At 44.7% G+C, this 20791-nt stretch overlaps 1 protein-coding gene across 1 annotated transcript in view; it reads left to right on the top strand.

Annotated features, from left to right (window-relative positions):
* Positions 1–20791, top strand: part of KIF13B (kinesin family member 13B) — a 195181-nt gene that overhangs the window by 154144 nt on the left and 20246 nt on the right. The window contains exons 36-38 of the mRNA XM_015406436.1: positions 393–498; positions 1454–1587; positions 20498–20560. Of these exons, the coding sequence (XP_015261922.1) occupies positions 393–498; positions 1454–1587; positions 20498–20560 (303 nt within the window). The remainder of the gene's footprint in view (positions 1–392; positions 499–1453; positions 1588–20497; positions 20561–20791) is intronic.

Genomic DNA, 20791 nt, shown 5'->3' on the forward strand with positions numbered 1-20791 from the left:
GCAGAGGACAATGCAGTAAAAGCAAGACAATACCTACAATAATGATTGCAGTAGACAGCCTGAAAAGATCAAGCTTATCTCAACAGTTGGCAATACAGTTGTTTTTTTTTTAAAAAGAATTGCTTATTTGTGTCATTCTTTGGGAGTGCACAGACACTGCAGGAAGACTGGCATAGGGGCTAGATGAATGTCAGGGAGCGGTTGTGGCTTAGCAAAGGGCATCCATATCTCCTCCAACATTGGCTGGGAGGTTCTCTGGGACAAGGATTCTGTTCTTCCTCGCTTGCTTATTCTGTGTATCATTTGTTCTATGTGTGTTTGCCGTTACCTTCCTGAGTGTTACTTCTGAATTTTCCTTTCTCTCCCCCACCCCCTTTAAATGTTTGGTCTAGAGTCGTTGGGAAAGCCAGCAAGACATATCTCAGTCTTCAGCACATTCCAATAAATCCCGGACGAGTCTCTCAGGCTCTGCTCAGCAGAACGGTTCCAATGACCCAGGTAGGAACACAAGGAACTCCCTGCTAGATCAAATAATGGTCCTTCCTTGTCTAGCATCTTCTCCCCACAGTAGCCCACCATAGGCTTCTGGATGCCAAAAACAGGGTGTGGGAGCCCTGCACCAGCGTTTACTCCCCGTCCTTCAGGGGATGTAATACTACTCCTGAATCTAGAGGTTCCATTTATCTGTCATGGAGAACAGTTAGAGGGGATTCCCTGTGAATTTGTCTTACCTCTTTATAAGTCTATCTAGTCTAGTGGCCTCCACATCTTGAGGCAGAAACTTTGTGTCTGTGCTGTGTGAAGAAGCGCTTTCTTCCATCTGTTCTGAGTCTACTGTTCATCAAGGTCATTGGATAGCCCTGGGTTTTAATCCCCTGATCAAGAGAGAAGGAAAAATTATTTCTCCCTCCTTAAGCATAATTTTATAAACCTTTTATCTTATCCTCCACCACCACCACCACCCCGCTTAGTTGTCTGCTTTCTAAACTGAACACGTCTCCCCACTTCTCCTCCACAGGAATTTTGTGGCACCTTAATGACTATTCTTGCAGAAGCTTTTGTGGGCTAGAGCCCACTTCATCAGATGTATGTAGTGGGTCCCCACTAGGTAGACAGTTGTATATGAGGTTAGGAAGGTGAGGGCAGATCACTACTGCATGGTGACTCTGCTTTTTAAAAGTCACTTGTTTTTTTTCCAGCAGCATGCTTACATGGCTGCTGTTATAGAATTATTCTCCTAGATAAAGAATACTCCCAAGGTTCAAGGCAGCTGTAGCAAACAATTGCAGAGTAGGCAGTCCTCATTTGCAAACATGTGGGTTCTTTGGAACCCTAAAAAGCTTTAACAAAAATGGCTTAGAAGCAGTTCAGGGTAAATGTTGATAGCATCATAAGTATTCAGGAGGAAGAACTGAAGTTGTGTTAATTAGTTGTGTTTGTTTTTTATTGACAGGACTCAGTAGCCTGGCTGCCTCATACTTGAATCCCGTGAAGTCCTTCGTGCCTCAGATGCCAAAGCTGCTTAAATCTCTGTTTCCAGTTAGAGACGAGAAAAAGGGCAGGCAACCATCTCCCCTTGCACAGCAGGTAGAGAGAGAGAGAGAGAGAGAGATTGGATTTATACCCTGCCCTTCACTTAGAGTCTCAGAGCGGCTTACAAACTCCTTTCCCTTCCCCTCCCCACAACAGACACCCTGTGAGGTGGGTGGGGCTGAGAGAACTCTGACACAAACTGCTCTTTCAGGAACAGCTGTGCCAGAGCTTGTGACTGACCCAAGGTCACATCAGCAGGTGCAAGTGGAGGAGTGGGGAATCAAACCCGGTTCTCCCAGACTAGAATCCGCACACTTAACCACTACACCAAACTGGTACATGAGAGATTGCAGAGGATACCAATGGGGGGGGAGGTATTTATTTATTTATTTATTCATATGGATATCTTTATCCCACTTTTGTCCTGCGAAGCAAGACTCAAAGTGGCTTACAAAAGAAACTAAAAAAAATGAACAATCTAAAAATCACAATACAATAAAGCACAGAAACAGCAGCCAAGAGGAGAGACTGAGCAGGTGAAGGAACTCAGCCCCTGATGGAATCTCCACTGTCAAGCAGTAGCAGCACAGACAGCTTGCCCTTTAGTAGATTGCTTGCACTTCAGCGGATTCACAGGACTGGCAATTGGAGGCTACTGTTGCATAGATTGTGTTGGGTTTTACTGTCTGCACTGTGAATTTGCCAACTGTTATCTTGAGATGAACCAAATTGGGGGGGGGGGGAGTTCTCAAGCAAAGTACCATGCTTCAAATTACCATGCAGAATTAGTATTCTGATTTGGATTAGCGGTACTGTTCCCAGCTATGGAAGCTGTCAGATTCTGGGTGGGGTTTTTCTACACATTGGGGTAATCAGATTTAAATGTCCTTCCAAATAAAACTTGGGCATTTCTGGGCTCCCTGGAGCTCCTTGCACATTATAGGTGCTTAAATGCATGTTAATTGATATTTCTGTCTGTAGAGGCAATCCATGTGGGTTTAATCATACTGTATGGCTACTCAGCTTGTGACATGCACAGCTGAGCACACCCCACCAGTGAAGAATGGTGGCCAGACTTTCCACAAATCTCTGACTATTTCAGTTGTGAACTGCAATGACCGGGGGGGGGGGGGGGGGAGCAGTTACAGTAGCTAGGCTACAGAATATGGCTAGCAGGCTTGTTTGGTTGTCTAGTGGGTGCAAGTTACATTCACACTTGTTCTAGTGAGTGTGTCCACCTGGATTCAGTTTCCTGACCCAGTTCAAGACTGGGAGCCACACTGAGACCACAGAGACATCCATTGCGGTGGGAGAAATTATTGTATGAATCCATCCCCTAATGGAGCACATCGAGAATGTAGAAAAATGCTCAGATTTCATTATGATAAGAGGTTAACAGCGATGTGATCTGAAGTGCTGGACGACACCTAATAGATTAATTGTAGTGCAACCCAAGGCAGGTTATTTATGAGCAGCAATGAATCTCGAGAGCAGGGCAAATGGACAACTAAAATAGGAGATAGATGATGCCAATGTTGTTCCATAAGAAGTAATGTATATTGATTAAAGGTCTTCTTAGTGTTTGGGGTCATACTGACTCAGAGTCAAAGATCATGGAAAGTCAGTGTCTGGAAAAGCATCCTAAAAGGTTCATATCTTCTCTTTTACTTTGAATTTTTATTTTTGAGTGCAGTCCCCTAGTCTTGTGAATGCTCTAGCAAATATCTGAGGTGTTGTGATAACACTCGACTGAACTTGATGATCTTAGACCTTACAAGATGTGGTCGTTGAGTATGTGCCTTGTCCTTTTGGCTACAGATGCAGGTTCCTGATCCAAAGTCTGTAGGTTCAGGTGTCATAACGAGACGCACTCCAAGGCGCAACACATTTTCAAAGCATGTAATTTTATTCTGAGTGTGTCCTCCTTCAGAGAGGGAATGCTGCCAAATAATGGCTTTTTGATGTCAACTCTTATTCTATCAACTCTGTAAAGGTTAACTTTAATATTAGTTGTTGAGTTGCATGTTAAATAAATGCAGTAACATGTATTCTCATGAGGCTGGCAACACTGAATCAAAGAGCTTCAGACCCCAGTTTGCAGATATCTGTTATGAACTGCTTGCTCACAGTGGGTCAGGTATAGGCTAGCAGACAGGAGATAACTTCTTAAGCTATTCAGTTAATTGAAAGTGTCAGAACAGTTGAGTTTTGCATTACTTTTCCCAAAAAGCCTTTCAGTAATGCAGCCTGTTAAGATCAGCCATAGTTGCTCTTGAAGACCTTTTAAGCATACCAGTTCTTTTCCAAGTAAATTACTAGCAAGCAATACTCAGTAAACAAATGCCCGTTTAGGTACAAATGATTTAACCCAGTATGTTAAAACCAAGAACAGGTACCAGGCAAACAGACAAGGGGAGAATGGTGAATAATGAGGGGCCACCACTAGGCTCGTAGACAGGATTCTGTGGCTTGTGGGGCAAATTTTTTTCTGGTGAGGCTGATGTTCTCGGTGCAGAAAGAAAAGCCATTTAGCCAATAGAAAGCTGTTACCAGGATATCTCTAAACTGCAAGCTGTCAGCCACTTTAGATGACAATTCTCAGTTGCTGCAAGTTAATCACTTCTGCCAGCCTAAGCAACAATTCTGATAATAAGCCGGCAGGTGGGGGTGATGACTTCCATAGTCAAGAAAGCTAACCCTTAGTCAGAAAAACTCTGTTAAAGGAGACCAGTTTCTTGACACAGAGTTAGAAGAGATCCTAGAGGTCATATACTCCAACCCCCTTACTCAGTGCAAGAATTAGTTGACTACAGCACCCCACTCTGCTTAAAGGAGTGCACGCCTTTAAAAATGTTTTAAAATGATTGAAAAAAGCATGGGATGGGATGGCCCAGTATAAAGATCTCGCTAAAGTATTGCGATGGGGTCGGGGCTGTTGAAGCAGGCTTTTGGGTACATCTATAGGTCACCATCTGATTTGACTGATTTGATCAAATTGGTAACATCATTGAGCACTTTATTTCTGTTAAATATGGTTGATTTTATGCTGTTTTTAATGTTTTATTTGGCACATGTTGCCCTTATTTGTAAGCCGCCGCCCATTAGCGGGTGGGATATACATCTAATAAATAAATAAATAAATTTACAGGAGGAATTCTTGTGGGGCTGTGCCTTTAAGAATGGGGGCAGAGCTGTCAAAAGCCCCATCATAGCTATGGGCCTGGCTACCACAAAAAAAAAAGCCACCCACCCCACTTGGACCACTGGTCTGACCCAGCAGGGTTGTTCTTATGTTCACTTCCGCAGGTGGGGAAGAGACTTAGCAAACCTTCAGTGGGTGGGGAAGAGCCTTAGCAGATGTCCTGAATTTTCAGGTAGACCCACAAGGTGGGAATAAATAGTTCTTTAAGTCCCTGGTCCCAAGCCATTTAGGGTTTTAAGAGTAATAGCCTGCGCTTTGAATAAGGCCAGGGATTTAATAGGCAACCAGTGTGGTGCTTTTACTACTGGTGAAATTTGTTCCAAAGAATTCATACCTGAGAACAGTCTAGTTGCTGCATTCTGAACCAGCCAAAGCTTCCAAACAGTCTTAGGCTTCTATTTTAAAGGCACCCATCTCATCTGTGGTCTTTAACCTTTAATATCTGTACTTATAAATGATGCAGTTGTTGTTAACGGCAAAATGATTGTAATCCAGATTCATATACTGCTGTTTTGAGTAGTGTTGGTGACCTGTCTTTGGGCCTTTTAAACAGTGGTCTTAAAACCCCTTACACCCCTCATCTAACTGTTTCTCCATGTGTGTTGGACATATTTTTTTGATCACACCACAGTATTTTTTTAAGCCCTTGAGGTGAGGGTTTCATTTTCCTCACCATGGCTAACGTTACAGATGCTCCAGCATCTGTTTGTAGCCGTGATCAGCTCCCCATGTTGTGTAGTTGAGCCCCCTCATTGGGCTCCACTTGTCAAAGGGTCACTGGATTCTGCCATCTTTGTGTGCCAATTGTGTTGGCAGTAAGCCCACTGAACAAAGTCTGCAGGGCTTTGCATCCTTGTTAATCCTAACGGTTTATCAAGTCCCCTGCACTCTTTCAGCCCTAAAGGGTCCTACCAACAGGTTCATTTCTGCCTTTGGGTTAGGCTTACCAAACGCCGGCGGGGGAAATCTATTTCCTGGCAGGATGCGTGCCGCGGGGACGGCTGTGCGCGCTGCACCCGCCGTCGCCAGGATGTGACGCTCCGCGTTACTCTGGCAACGGGGCTGTTTGGGGTCCCGTTGCCAGAGTAACGCGGAGCGTCACATCCTGGCGACGGCGGGTGCAGCGCGCACAGCCGTCCCCCGCGGCACGCATCCTGCCAGGAAATAGATTTCCCCCGCCGGCGTTTGGTAAGCCTACTTTGGGTACTCCAGGGACTAAGATTCAGTGTTTATTTATTTGCATTTCCACCCAATCTTTCTTCCATAATGGAACTCCAGATAGCATATGTAGAGTTCCTGGCGATTCCCTTTCCAGCACACTGACCAGACCTAGATCAGCTTAGCTTCAGCACCATTACTGGCTTGTGTGCCTTCCAACCATACCCTGGAACCTACATTTATTTATTTCATTTATATCCTGCCTTTCTCCCCAGTGGGGACCCAAAGCAGCTTAAAGCGTCCTCTTCTCCTCTGTAGTATTCTCACAACAACCCTGCGAGATAAGTTGGGCTGAGAGTGTAAGACGGGCCCAAGATCAGCCAACAAGCTTCCATGGCAGAGTGGGGATTTGAACCTGGGTCTCCCAAATCCTTGCCCATCCTTGGCAGTTTAATGACCTTGGCATAAATGATCAGATGCTCACTTATGGTTGGAGGTCACATGATCCAACAACTTGGCTGAAATAAAGCAGGTCGATATCTTGTCAGTACCTGTACAGGACTCCTGGGAATTGTATGCAAGGCACCTTGAGTTCCATGGTAGAAGAAATGCAGGGCAGAAATGCAATAGGTTCAGGAATTATTTGTTATTGTTTTCCTAAAGTAGTGTTGTTGTTGTTGTTGTTGTTAATTTGATTTATACCCCGCCCTCCCTGCTGAGGCGGGCTCAGGGCGGCTTAAACAGTTCAGAAAATACAATTAAATACAATAAGATACAATAAAACCTATCATAGGCTTATAAATTACTTAAAATAACAATTTAAAACATACATAAAATGCTGGAACATACTCAATCGACAAGTGCAGCAGTTCTTATAAACATAGTTTAGGTGCCTGTTGGATATCAATACTTTCACAGCGGCACAGTTCTCATTTATTATGTGGCGAGCACAGGCTAGGAACCTTGATGGTAGGACCCAGGTTACAGGCTGGAAAGCCAGGGTGCAGGGACACTCCCCAGTGTGTAGTGCGGCTCCTTAGTTGAATGCCTGGTGGAAGAGCTCCATCTTGCAGGCCCTGCAGAACTGTAAGAGGTCCCGCAGGGCCCTAATCTCTACCGGGAGCTCATTCCACCAGGATGGAGCTGCCACCAAGAAGGCCCTGGCCCTGGTTGCCACCAGTCTAACATCTCTGGGGCCTGGGAGGGCCAGCCAAATGCAGTGCTCTCCGGGGAACGTGTGGGGAAAGGCGGTCCCTCAGGTATGCTGGACCCTGACCATATAGGGCTTTAAAGGTTAAAACCAGCACCTTGAAACGAATCCGGTATGCTATTGGCAGCCAGTGTAGTGCTTTCAGTACCAGCTGGATGTGCTCCCGCATGGGGATACCCATCAACAGCCTGGCCGCCGCATTCTGCACTAACTGCAGCTTCCGGATTTGAGACAAGGGCAGCCCCATGTAGAGAGCATTACAGTAGTCCAGTCTCGAGGTGACCATCGCATGAATCACTGTTGCCAAATTGTTACGTTTGAGGAAGGGAACCAACTGCCTAACCAGTCGAAAATGGTAAAAAGCTGATCTGGCAGTGGCTGCTACCTGGACCTCCATTATTAAGGAGGCATCCAAGAGCACTCCCAAGCTCCTAACCTCCGGCGCTGGCACTAATGGAGCCCCATCGAAGGTCAGGAGTGGAATCCCTGCCCCCAGCCTGTTTCGACTTCAGCAGTATGTTTGGTGTAGTGGTTAAGTGTGCGGACTCTAATCTGGGAGACCCAGGTTTGATTCCCCACTCCTCCACTTGCACCTGCTGATGTGACCTTGGGTCAGTCACAAGCTCTGGCACAGCTGTCCTTGAAAAAGAGCAGTTTGTGTCAGAGTTCTCTCAGCCCCACCCACCTCACAGGGTGTCTGTTGTGGGGAGGGGAAGGGAAAGGAGTTTGTAAGCCACTCTGAGACTCCAAGTGAAGGGCGGGGTATAAATCCAATCTCTTCTTCTTCTTCTTCTAGGTAAATGTGTCTTCCTGTAGATGGAACCTACACCTGCTTCTCCTTCCTCCAGAAAGGGAGGATGTTTCTTTTCTTAACTTCTTTCTCAATAATGTCAAATGTGTCTGCATTTACGCCTTCACTACTTGCTCACTCCCAAGGGACTGCTTTTCTCCAGAATAAAGGTCCAGAGTTCCGTCAGATTTGTCTGCACAGGGCTGGCCCTCACTGCCTGTCCTTTGACCATCTGGAAGTCCCTGGTACCCTTTCACACTTTACAGCCCTTCCACACTCCCAGCTAGTAAGCTTGTCATTCCCCCTCTTGAGCTATGGTGCTTCCTTGCCTCCCAGATTCCCTGGGCTCATCAGAGAAAAGACGAGGCTGAGGGATGAGACATATAAAATCATGACTTAAAAATAGAAGTTCATTTTCCATTTGGCAATACACAAACAACACTAAGTGCACATCATAAATTTTACCATTGTTGCTGGAACTGATGTTACCGTAAATCACATTAGTTGAAAACACTTGGCACTCTTTAAGAAACGAAAAATGGGATTCACTCAGACGTGGGTATTGATAACTTTAAATAGTGCTACCGTTTTACAGTTTGAACAGAAGGCAGTTCTGTTAACTCCGTCTAAATCTACAGTGAATAATACCTGATAATATGTACAATATTGATGTAAAGCTTTTTCCTACGAGCTCAAAGATATTTACCTAGAGGCAGCCTCAAGGGGTTCCCGGCATAACTCCTAGTCCAAAGGGCAGCTTCCCCTCCAGTGCATCACTGAAGAGAGCCTGTCCAGCTGTAGCTACACAATATGCACTTCAAATATTTCAGTGGGAGAGATGGTTGAAGTATGGAGCAGGATCCAAAAAAAAGGAGGGCGTTTGTATGGGGGGAAGTAATCTGTTTTCCTCTATTGGTATGGCACATGCTTTGCTTGCAAATGGTACCAAGTTTGATTCCTGGCATCTTGAGCTTAGGGGTGTGCACTCGGATCTACCCAGGCCGAAAAAAATACCTTATCGGTATTTTCAGGTATATTTTGGCTTCCCAAATGTATCCAGGTTCTCTTGGGGGGTGGGGGAATCCCGAGAATATCCTGGATATATTTGGGATCTGAGAACAGTGGAGAGGCAGGAGCAGATGGTTTGTTGGGCTTCTACTGCAGTCCTTTTAAAGTTTAAAGGGAGTTTAAAGGGACTGCAGAAGACAGCTCGGGGATCAGCTGTGCTATTTGGGGGGCGGGGGGGTTGTCTGTTCCCGCCGGCTTGGCTTGGAGCTGACTGCAGAAGAAGCCAGGTCCAGACGTTGCTGTGCCACATGGAGCAATCTGCTAGCCACAGCACAGAAGAGGGGCCAGCTTCTCCTGCGGCAGGAGAAGCGTCAGGAGAGGGCAGGCGTCAGGAGAGGGCAGCCCAGCTGGGATCCGCTGTGCCTGCGGGAGCAGATTGCTCCTCGCCTGCGAAGCTCTGCGCTGTCTTCTCCTGCAGCCAAGCAGCTGAGTTCTAACAAAATTGAGAATTGCCTGTTTCTGTACCCATTCCCACGCTATGGAAACCAGAACTGTCCACAGTCTATGGCCATGCCTTAAATCTGTAGAAGGGTGTTACAGAACTAGGGAAGAGGAGATCAGGGGATTGTGCCTCTATGGCAAAGGTACATTTTGAAGGAGGGGGCTGATAGAATTGAAAGTGCTGATGAGCTAACAGCTGAGGTGGGAAGAAAGAGGTGATGTGCTCAGTCTCTTTTTTGGCTGCTGCAGGTGTCGTTCCCACCTGTGAGTCTGCCAGTGCTCCTCAGCATCCCTCAACCTTGCTTCCTTCCCTTGCCACTTAACAGAGCAGTTCTTAGGAGGGTCTGACTGTACAGAATAGTCCACAGCTGGGTAGCACCTTTCAGTAGTTGGGGGGGGGGTTTAGAAGGAATGGGCTTCTGATCTAGCAAGAGCAACTGCTTTCTTTTTAGGTAAGAGTCACAAGGTCTCTCCTGTGGTTTCCTATTGTTCCAAGCCACATTGTTCCTTCTTTTGCACTAGTGCATGTCAGAATCCACCAAAGGAAGGGAATGTGTGATCCAAATTGCTTCATCCAGAGTTAAAGGATAAGTTAAAGTTAGTCAGGGGAAGAGGCTGGGAAACCAGCCTGGGGGAGGGGCCATGGCTCAATGAGCCTCTGCTTGGCATGGAGAAGATCCCAGGTTCAATCCCCGGCATCTCCAGTTAAAAGCTCTGGCAGTAGGTAATGTGAAAGCCCTCTGCCGGAGAGCCGCTGCCAGTCTGAGTAGACAATACTGACCTTGACGGACCAAATGGTCCGATTCAGCATAAGGTAGAGTCATGTATTCGTATATGCAAGCCCCTAACTTGAATGCATCTTGATGTGGAGAGTTGGTTAGGTCATGCTTACAAGTTGGCGGAAGTGTAATTGTAATCAGTGCAGCAGAATGCCAGCTATAAAATGGAGCTGTAAAAGGACAAAGTGATACTAGTGTGGCCCTTGCCAAGAAATTTTATTGCTATGAAAGGAAGCGATGGCTTTCCTCACAGTACCGAGCACCAGTTACCGGGATGTGCTTGGGTGTCGTAAAAATCTACGATTGTTTGCTAGAAAGCAAATCAGGAAGGAATTCAGACTGGATTTTAAAAAAATGACTTTGGGATAGACCAACTAAGTTCTGAGAAGGTATAAGGAAATGTAAATTGGCTCAGGCTTTTTGAGGGAAGCGAGATACGTTTGCAAGTCTCTGTACTTAACGAAACAATAAATACAAGCAAGTGTAAACCATTGCTCAAGTTTCAGTAATTCCTTTTATTTAGTAGGCTTCAAAATAAAGGGAGGTTACTAGCAAAGGCTTGCCATGGAAATTTACAGACGAGTGGCAAAGAATTGAAGCCGCTTCGTAACAACTCAGCCCATTGGTCCATCTAGCTAATATTGTTTACTCTGAGTGGCAGAAGATCTCAAGAGATGCTGGCAGACGAAGGTCTTGTCCTAACACCTGCTAACTGACACAACTCTATTAACTGGAATGAACCAGGGATTGAACCCGAGACTTTCTGCCCCCAAACCAAGTGCTCTACCTTTGTGCCCTAACCCCTCCCCAGAGTTTTCAAGCTGTGCTCCAGGAAACCACAGTGGAGGGCAGCAGATATGCAAGGGTCCTCAGAAGTTTATCAGGGGTTCTTCAGTAAGAACAGTAATGAGAGAGCTTGTCTACTACATCTCATCCTTCCCCGACAATCGAGGGTCTCAAAAAGTATTGGTTATGCTGTTGGCGTATGTGGGGGTAATGGTGATGCCCAACATGTATCACCCTAAAACCTGCCCCCAAACCCTCTGCCACATGCAGTGGTTCTGTAGCTGATATGATGCATTTCTTCAGGTGACACGAACGTGGAAGTAGATCCCTGAAAGCAGACATTTTTGAAAATCATGTTTTAAAGCCGATAGTGCTGAACTGGATCAAAAGAAATATAAACTCTGTCTATTAGTGTCGTATTTAGTAGGGTTCAGGAAGTGACCTAATGGCCAAGGAGAGTGCTCAGTCTTGCTGACTTCTGCTGAGACAGTAAAGAATTCAGCAGGGCTGAAAGCATTAATTGATAGTTACGTCCAGTTAATTGATTGGAACAGTGTCTTAATTGATCAGGATGATAGCAGATTGGAAAAGGGTGTTTTTTTTAAAAAAAAAATCACAGCTGTCCCCTGTACAACAGTGTTCAGCGCTATTGATATTTATAAATTATCTTGGTCCTGAGTTCTGTGTGCATTCTGACTATGTTAGCCAAATTGCTCTATTATTTAATAAAGATGGGGAATTATAATTATTAATATGCAATTGGCTTATCTGTAGGATCTGACCTGTGCATACCAGAGTTAGAATTCCCAAGAACCCAGGAATAGACATGGAAACTGGGTGGCTAAAATAATGATTTCTTTACTAAACGTACAAACAATATTCAAACACTCACACACACATACAATATAGAACTAAGGAAGCAGAGGTGATTGATAGTTTATAGAGGGGTTATACAACCTGTCCAGATGTGCAGAGGTCCATGGATTGTGGCCTAAACTCAGAGAGTTTAGGGGTGGACTGCCATTTTGGATTATGGCAGAAAACACACAGTCTGAGGCCATGTTTACGCTGGGATACACCCATTGGAAGACAATGCAGACCAATGGGCGGCCCTGGGGGCTGGTCTCAGGTGAGAACAATAGATTTCCTGGACCAGTGATGAGTCCCAGGGGTGTGTGGCATCAAGATGGGAAGGCCTAGATGTGACCAATGAGCTTCCAGAGAGGCAGGGTTTGGATTTAAAAATAGAAGCCAGGTGCTGGGTGGCTAGTTGAATGGATTATTTGACCACTAATGGTCCTTGCCAGGGTAAACAAAAGGTGGGAGACAGTCCCTGATTAGCGTCAGGAAGGATCATTAATAATTTGAATGCTTGATTGGTTTATCCCAATATCTTGAGGGACAGAGCAAGGAAGAACAAAGGCTTCACACATAGACATGAGGTGCCACAAAAGAGGGCTGAGGGAGGTACTGGAGAGGACTATTTGAATAGACTTTAGAAATGTAGATACTTACCTGCTAGAACTCATTGTCATTCCATAATCTCTGCTGCGGGGGGGGGGGCTTGCTCTGAGTTTGCCTGTTATCTGAAAATGGAGACCTCTTTTTCAGAACTGTGGCTAGCTCTGTGTTTCAGAACCTTAGCCTGAGTTTTGTGGGTCTCTGGGTCAGGATAGAAGTGGGGTGCCCTTGCTATTGGGGCAACCCAAAAGTAAAAGGCAACGCCTCTGGCAACAAATAGGCCTACATAACTCCTGTGTGACCTCATCCTTCACAGCAGCCAGATAAGCAGGAGAGAGAAGCTGAACAAAGTTTCCAGAGGCTAGGAATTGTGCCCTCCGTATCTTTTTGATGCTGTGACTACCAAAAGCAATATAAAATTTGAAAATAAGCAAGTTGTATATGTGTTTATGAAATGTCCTTACTCCTTACCATAGAATTCCATTTTATGTAGAATTTTAAGGCATATTATTTTGAATTATTCAGAATGTTAAGGACATAGCTTTATTATTCATGTAGTGCTATCAATGTGCATGGTGCTTTACCTGGGTACAGGAATATGAGTTGACATAAGGGAGACCCAGGAAGTGGAGGCAGGGGGGTGAACAGAGGAAAAATATGCAGCCGTCCCAATTAAACATGCTTAGGCTTCCTTTTGGTGCCAGTGGAATATGTGGGCTTTGAGGAGGGGCTTGAAAGGAGATCCTTGGAGTTATCATCATCATACAGATAGTAATGAAAGCCATGAGACTGATGTTGTCCAGGGATAATGTGCAGAGAGAACAGAAAGAAACACCGATAGAGGGAGAAAAAGACACACACCCCTCACACACTCTCTCTCACTCACACACATAATTGAATGAATGGTCATGTATGTAGGAAGAGGACCATCAGAGAACAGGCTCCCACAATCCTAGTTTGTGATTTGAACTAAACTGGAAAGAGGGCTCAACAGTGTCAGAGGCAGGAGGCTGAGGACAGAGGTTAGAGGCCTTTAGATCTGGCAGTGAGGCAATAAAATGTTGGTAAGGGCCGTTTTATTTATTTAAAAGGTTTATTTGCCATACTCTTCAACATCTTCTCAAGTTTCTGTGGAGTAAAGGCATCCAAATGAGGATCTGGAGGGAGTTGAGACATCAGGAGTAAGTAGTGCTTTCTTTTGTGGGCAAAAGGGAAAAACTAAATCAGATGATAATGGAAAAGAAAGGATAGGTCAAGATAAGTGTTTTGAGAAAGGGAGAAGATAGTGGCATATTTGAATGCAGTAGCGAGAGAGAAGGATGATGTAGTGGCTAGAGGCTCAGACTAGAGGACCTAGGTTCAAACTGCCACTCGCTGAGTGACTTTGGGCCAGTCACGTTCTCTCAGCCTTACCTGCCTCTCAGGGGTTTGGTTGTGAGGATGACGTGGAGAAGGAGAGAGCCGTGCCCAGTCGCCTGAGCCCCTTAGAGGAGAGGAGTACTAACGTGTATTAGATAAAGAAAGTTAGATTGATTATGTGGTAAAGAGAGGCAATGGCAGGAGAGGTGGCAACTAGAAACTGGGAAGAGGGTAGGATCAAGGTGGTGTGGTTAAGGGGGCTCTTGCCTTCTGTAGTGAAATGGGTTACTATAGGGACAGGGCCTTCTCTATTGTGGTGCCTCAGCATGGGGGTCCCCACCCCACATGAATTTGCCTGGCATTAAGTATTGGGCAGAGGGGGGTGAGGTAGGGTTGGGCCTCAGCAGGGCATCCAAGATGGAGGAAATGTGCTGAAGGCACCAAGGAGTTGTGTGGAGATTCCTAGATTTGCTTAGCTAGATATACGGCTGAAGAGGATGGATCGAGTTCTCTTTGTGTGTGGTGCAAAAATGGATACGTGTTCTCTCTTTGCAAGGAATATCATCTCCTTACCAGTTTGGTGTTCCACTTGTCACCCACTGGTTTCTGAACTCCAATGCTGTGATGGCTGTAGTGTTAACAAAACCTTCGACTTTCCAGAATGAGTTCAAAAAAAATAATCTCAGGATAAGAAAACCACAATTAATGAAGTCTGCTCTCGTATTCAAGAGTGTTTCTCAGAAGGTACATAAAATAATTGAAAGAACTTCCTGCTCTCTAATTAGTCAGATTGAATTAATTTGGCATGATAGGAATCTTCGTGTAACTAGCAGATTGGCTTCCGATGAATCTACTTTATGTATCTAAAAGATGGATTTCTGATTAAGCTGTTTATGCGCTGCTTAAATTGAAGAAATCAAATTGTTGGACTGATGCTGCTGAATATTTCAAATGAGAGTGCCGTGTGAATGGTGAAGCACCTGCCTTTTTAACCCATTTGGTTTTCCCCAGTAGTGCTGCATGCCAAGATCAAGTGTTTCTTGTTTTTGCTCATCAAGACAAATGTATTATTTTAATTTACTACCCTGAAGAGAAGGCTGAACGTGTCCCTACATTCTTAGAATCATAGAATCACAGAGTCGGAAGGGGCCATCCAGTCCAACCCCCTGCTCAGTGCAGGATCAGCCTAGAGCATCCCTGACAAGTGTTTGTCCATCCGCTGCTTAAAGACTGCCAGTGAGGAAGAAATCATCACATCCCTAGGCAGCTGATTCCACTGTTGCACAACTCTTACTGTAAAAAAGTTTTTCCTAATATCCAGCCGGTACCCTCCCGCCCTTAATTTAAACCTGTTATTGTGAGTCCTCTCCTCTGCTGCCAACAGGAACAGCTCCCTGCCCTCCTCTAAGTGACAGCCCTTCAAATACTTAAAGAGAGCAATCGTGTGTGTCCCCCACCTCCTCTTGTGATTTGGGTGTTATGCCTCTGTTGATACACCCCAAGATTGCATTAGCCTTTTATGTTGCTGCATCACACTGGCTGCTCATATTTAATTTTCGGTCCACCCTTACTCCAAGATCTTGTTCACACAAGATCTTGTTCGTAATTGACTTTGGCTTTGGTTCTGCCTCTGGCGACAATATTTAGAGTGTCAGAAGTTGATGTATTACCTACATGAATTTGCCTTATAGAGGCTCTGCAGTCTTATTTAGATTAGCATTATCTATTGACTGGCAGTGGCTCTTTCCAGGGTGTGGGCAGAGACAGGTATTTCGGAACACCTGCTACCCAACAACCTTTAAATGGAAATGCCAGCGATTAAGTCTAGGACCTTTGGAATGCACTTGAGCCTCGGGCCCAAGTCACGAATTTATCAGCATAGTCTGCTTCACAATAACAGTGATTTTAAATGGTGCGGGAGAGGGAAGGAACCAGAGTGTGTGGGTTATCCTTGAAGCCTCAGTCCTGCCCCTCTAATCTGTGGGATTAGCTCTCCTCTGGTCCTGCTGTCTCTGGCTGCTAGAGCAAATTGCCAAAGATCCTCTTGGCTTTTTCTTCAACTGGAGATTTATTCAACACAGATTCACCAAGAGAAATGTCTTTATGAAGCTCTATATACTGAGTCAGACTATCATTCCTTCTAGACCTTTTTATTTATTTTCTTATTAATAAATGTCTGTTCTTGCTTTTCCGCCAGTGGAGATCCCCAAGGTGACTTACCAACTCTTTTAAACAACCCTAATAAAACCCGTTTTAAAACCAGCAATTGTTCACAGGGAGAGGCAGTAGAAGAATCAATCAGATGTCAGCCATAAGCGTGGATGGGGGGGGAATTGTCTTAAATGGCTGTCAGAGGACTTCTAGAGAAGGCACCTACCTGGGCAATGCCAAGGAAGGAACTGCGCTGTCTGGGTGCCAGCCACAAAGAGGCCTCTTCAGTGTGGCCACCTGCCCGTCCTGCAAAAGTGAGGGGCATACTCGGACAGCATGTGGGTGGGTGGCATCGTGTAGGTGCATGCACTCATTTAAGAGAACCATTGTTCCAGGCGAGCTCCAAAGGTAAACAAGTAGCACTTTTCAGTTGTTCTTGAGAACAGATTGGTAGCCAGTGGAGGCCTTTTTACCTACTGACAAAACAAGATCAAGACCTAGAAGCCCATGTTAGTCATCTGGCAGCTGTATTTTGCCAGGCTGGGGCTCCTGAACAGCCTAAGGCTGCCTCATAGACAATACTGATAATAGATAATGCAATGCATTACCTATTAGGACAGACACAGACTCTTCCAAGGCAGAGAGAGAAAAGTCCCACTTCCAGCAATCGGGGGGCTGGGGGTCCTTTTACTGAGACCTTCTGCATGCAAAGCATGTGCTCTGCCTCTGAGCAGCGGCCCTTCCCCATCTAAGGGAACTCCTTCCCCCATTCTAGACTTGCACCTGCAATTTCAGCAGACACCATCTTCTTAAGGGCTAGAAACTTGCTTTTAAAAAAAACCAAAGAAGAAATTAAGGCAAAGATTCTTAGGAAGCTGAATTCTACGTTCTTATTCTCACATAAGTTCTGTTTTAGGCAGTATTGATGATAAACTGATTTATTATAGCAGAAAGATTTGGAACTGTCATTGAATGTTTTATACAATGTATATGACAGTGACAGCTTGTCAATTTCATTGAATATATTGGGAGTAATACATAGTAATAATGGTTTTGACTGTAATGGGGTTTAGATAATATTAATGGTTTGTGTTTTGGCTGGGATCTAAGATTATAGTTCTCCCCCCCCCCCATTAGCGTATTACCAAATTGACAGTTTGCCTCTTCAGAAGGTACCTTGAGGTCAGTTTGTGAGTTTCTGCGTCTGAACATGGGTCTATCTGGTTGTGTTTGGGGATGCAGTTACAAAATGTGAGTGCATCTGACAAATGTGCTGTTGTTGACCTTCTGACATTCAATTAGGAACCAAAGCATGAAATTAATAGACTGCAGTTTAATGAAGCCTGTCCAGATAAACAAAGTTTACTTGGCAGCACAAAAATGGTTACAGAGATTTGTGGGCTGTGAAGTAATCGGGCTAAAAGGGACTTCTCTGCTTCATCACAATGAAAATGGTTTGGCATCTTGTAGCTTCCTGTTTTTTAAAAGATTTGATTTAGAAACCATTCATCCAACACAGCTCTTACATATTGCCTTCAGTATCATAAGTGTGCTTAGTGATTCCAGTGGAGTTGATTGGAGCCTCCAGTTTCATCACCAAATGCTTCTCATATTTCTGACATCCTGCTTTTAATAGTCGTTGAATATGTTTGGTGCCTCTGAGGTAAAGGCAGTCTGGAACTTGCTAATGCAATTGCAGAACAATCCAAGCGCAGCCGATCCTCACTCTTCCTTCTCAGCAGAGTTTGAAAGGTATGAGCACAGGATCTCTATTAACATAAACATTAACATGAAAATGGCCTCACTGGGTCTTGGACCACAGATCTATTCAGATCCTGACAGTGGCCAGCTGTGTGCCTCTGAGAATTCACAACAAGCGCATGAATCTAATGAGCATCCCTTATTGTTTTCCACCAGCTTCTGATATCCAAAGATACTCTGTGATCCTGGTGGTTCCATTTAACGGAAAGCTTATTTGCTGTGAAATGTCCTGCTGTAAATCCACAGAACCCTTTCTTTAAAGCCATCGAAGCTAGAGATCACCACAGTTTGTTAATGGTAGTAAATCCTACATCTTAACAAGTGAGGATCTTGCAAGGACTGGGGGGGGGGGGCACTCTTATTTTCCCCTCCCTATTTCCTATTTCCATTCTTATTCATTCTTGTCCGTATTCCCTATGTTTACAGTGTAGGATTAACCCTTATAATGACACACAGTTTTTGTTTTGCTCAATATCTACAGAAATATTCTGAAATTGCAATGTTACTAGAAAACTACAGCAATTAAAATGCAACCAGAACTGCAATATTTCCATGTCTATCCATTCCTCCCCTGCCCCAGCAGTAATCCAGGTGTTGAGTCCAGGCCTGAAGCATGGATAGTCAGTGCAGCATTCAGACCCTAAATGGGCATGTTTCAGCCTTATTAGAATTTGTCTGAAATGGAGCTGTTGACTGAGCAAAGGCATAAAGCCAGGCTGCTATTTTTGGTTCCAGGCCTGGCCATTCCAGTGGCTTTATACTGCCTTCCAGATGCAGGGCCAATGTCGCACACTTAAGTGTTCTTCTGTGCTTGAAGAGAGCTCTGAGATCTGATTGGAAGCTGTCCCAGGTAATTTATCAGGCTGTCCCTTAGCCCACGAGGTTCCTGAAGTCCCTGGTATGGTCAAATGGATGCCAATAAGAGGTGATTGCCAATAGATTCAAAATCTTGGCTACATTTCTTGTTGATATATGGGAAGAATTGGTGCATTATCATCCCCTGTGTCACAAAACACTTTTGGATCTGCAGGGGTGTTTTCCCCGAGATAATAATAAATGCAATTAGTCTTTGTATCATGCAGTTTATTTTTTTAACGTTCACTGCCTATCTTTGTTATAGCGCTGTAAGGTAATCTTATATTACCATCTCCATATTGCAACAAAGAATCCTAGAACTGTAGTTTGGCAGGGGTGCTGAGGAGACCGTTGGTCCTCCATACTTCTTCTGTTTCCCAAACAGGAGTTCCCAAGATTCTCTAGGGAGAAGTAATTCTTATTAAGCGAGTTTGTCTCTAACAGCTACCATGACATACCCAGATGCACTTGAAAAAGTGAAAACACCAGCTATGCACTTTGCTGTGATTCTCCGTCCCCAAATATAATGTGGGATGTTATATGGAATATGTGTAATGTTGGAAGATATCCCTCCCTGTGACCTTTGCCATGGCACAGATAAGTATAGAATCTCACTTCAGGAGCCAAAGGGTTTTATGTTTGTTTTTTCCACCCACAGCTGTGTGTTCTCGACTGTGGGTATTTGTAGCCATGTGTTGTGGATTTTGCTTCAGCTCTGCCTCTTACCAGACATTTGTTTCTATACTCTACCACCCAGCGAGGGTGTTCTCTTCCCCATCTGTTTGCTGTCAACAGCAAAGTTATTTAATTGGCACTTTTAATAATTGCTATTTTTTTCTCCCTGCCTCTCTTTTTTCTGTCAAATTGGCTCGCAAAGGTAAAAAAATAAATTAAGGTATCTGTCATCCTCTCCGAAGGAGCGGTGTGTGTGTGTGTGTTGGGAGGAGAAGGCTATCCTGGTATTTTGTTAAGGAAACTATTTAAATTCTAGTGCTTCTGAGTCTCTGGGAGTCAGAAAGGCTTCAGGGCACTTGAATGTCAGTGAAGGAAAGAGAAGAGACGACATGCTTGGACATTTTGAAGCAGGAGGCCAGAGAGAAAGAGACAGGAGGCCAGAGAGAAAGAGAGACAGTACAAACAGCTGATAGATAGCCATACCAGCTGACAGACAGAAAAACTCGAGATTTCCCCCCCTTTTAAACATATGTATGCAAGCGCGCACACACGGGTGTAGAACCAGCCTGGGAAAATATCATCAGAGAGGGTGTGCTGGATTGTGCCTCCTCTTTACTGTTCGAGAGCAACCGCATTACTGTTTTGAGGAAAGTGCAGCAGAAGGGAGAGGGGAATGACAAGTGCTTGGCCCCCCGAGGAATAAATTTACATGTGATATTTGTGGCTGGTTCCCAGCTTCTGTCTCTCACTCTAGCGTGATTAAAAATGGAAACTTGGGATGGGATTGTATAGATAGAGGGCTGGGGCTACCTAGGTGGACACAGACATTCTTGTTCTTATAAAGTTTTATGTGGACAAGCTAAATGAGATGCATCTGACAGCACAGAGGAAGGTTCAGGACATTGTTGTAGAGGGAGAAATCCTCCTTCCTGCCCACCTCTGACACTGCAGGGCAGCTTCCATTGAAAGGGACCTTAAGGGGAAAGTCACCCTGGGGAACAGGTGAGGAAATGATGTCGCATCAGCAGTGGTACCATGTGGACTAGAAGTTGGTGACACTCACATAACCATAAATCTTCACGTTACTTGCAGTGACAATGTGAATGCACTAACAGAAAGAGGGGTTCAGTGGAGCGGTAACATTTTGTCTACATCTGGTCTAATCACATGGGCTGGCAATTTGGTTCTTTGAAAGCCATTTACGTGAGTCTTTCAAAACTTAATGCCTTGGGGTATATGTCTCTCTCTCTTTTTCCTCTTCCCTATAGTCTGTCCCACGAATCATGGTTCAGTCTGCCAGTATTGATGCCAGTGCTGTAAAAATTAAACAGGTAGGTCCTCTTCAAGCTTCACTCCATGCTGATGTTATTGGGTCTGTGAACTGGGAAGCTCTTCATTGTCACAGCATGGAATAAATGTTATTATCTGTTGAAGGAGGGAGAGAAAGAGAGATAATCTAACAGAAGGATACCATTTTGGCAGCTGTCCCGTATATCTCACAGTGTGCATTTCTACCTTGTAGTATATTGTAAATTTGAAAACAGGACATTTCCAGCCCTGCC

The sequence above is a fragment of the Gekko japonicus genome, unplaced genomic scaffold (assembly GCF_001447785.1).
Source record: "Gekko japonicus isolate JY-2015 unplaced genomic scaffold, Gekko_japonicus_V1.1 scaffold7, whole genome shotgun sequence".
NCBI classification, from domain to species: domain Eukaryota; kingdom Metazoa; phylum Chordata; class Lepidosauria; order Squamata; family Gekkonidae; genus Gekko; species Gekko japonicus.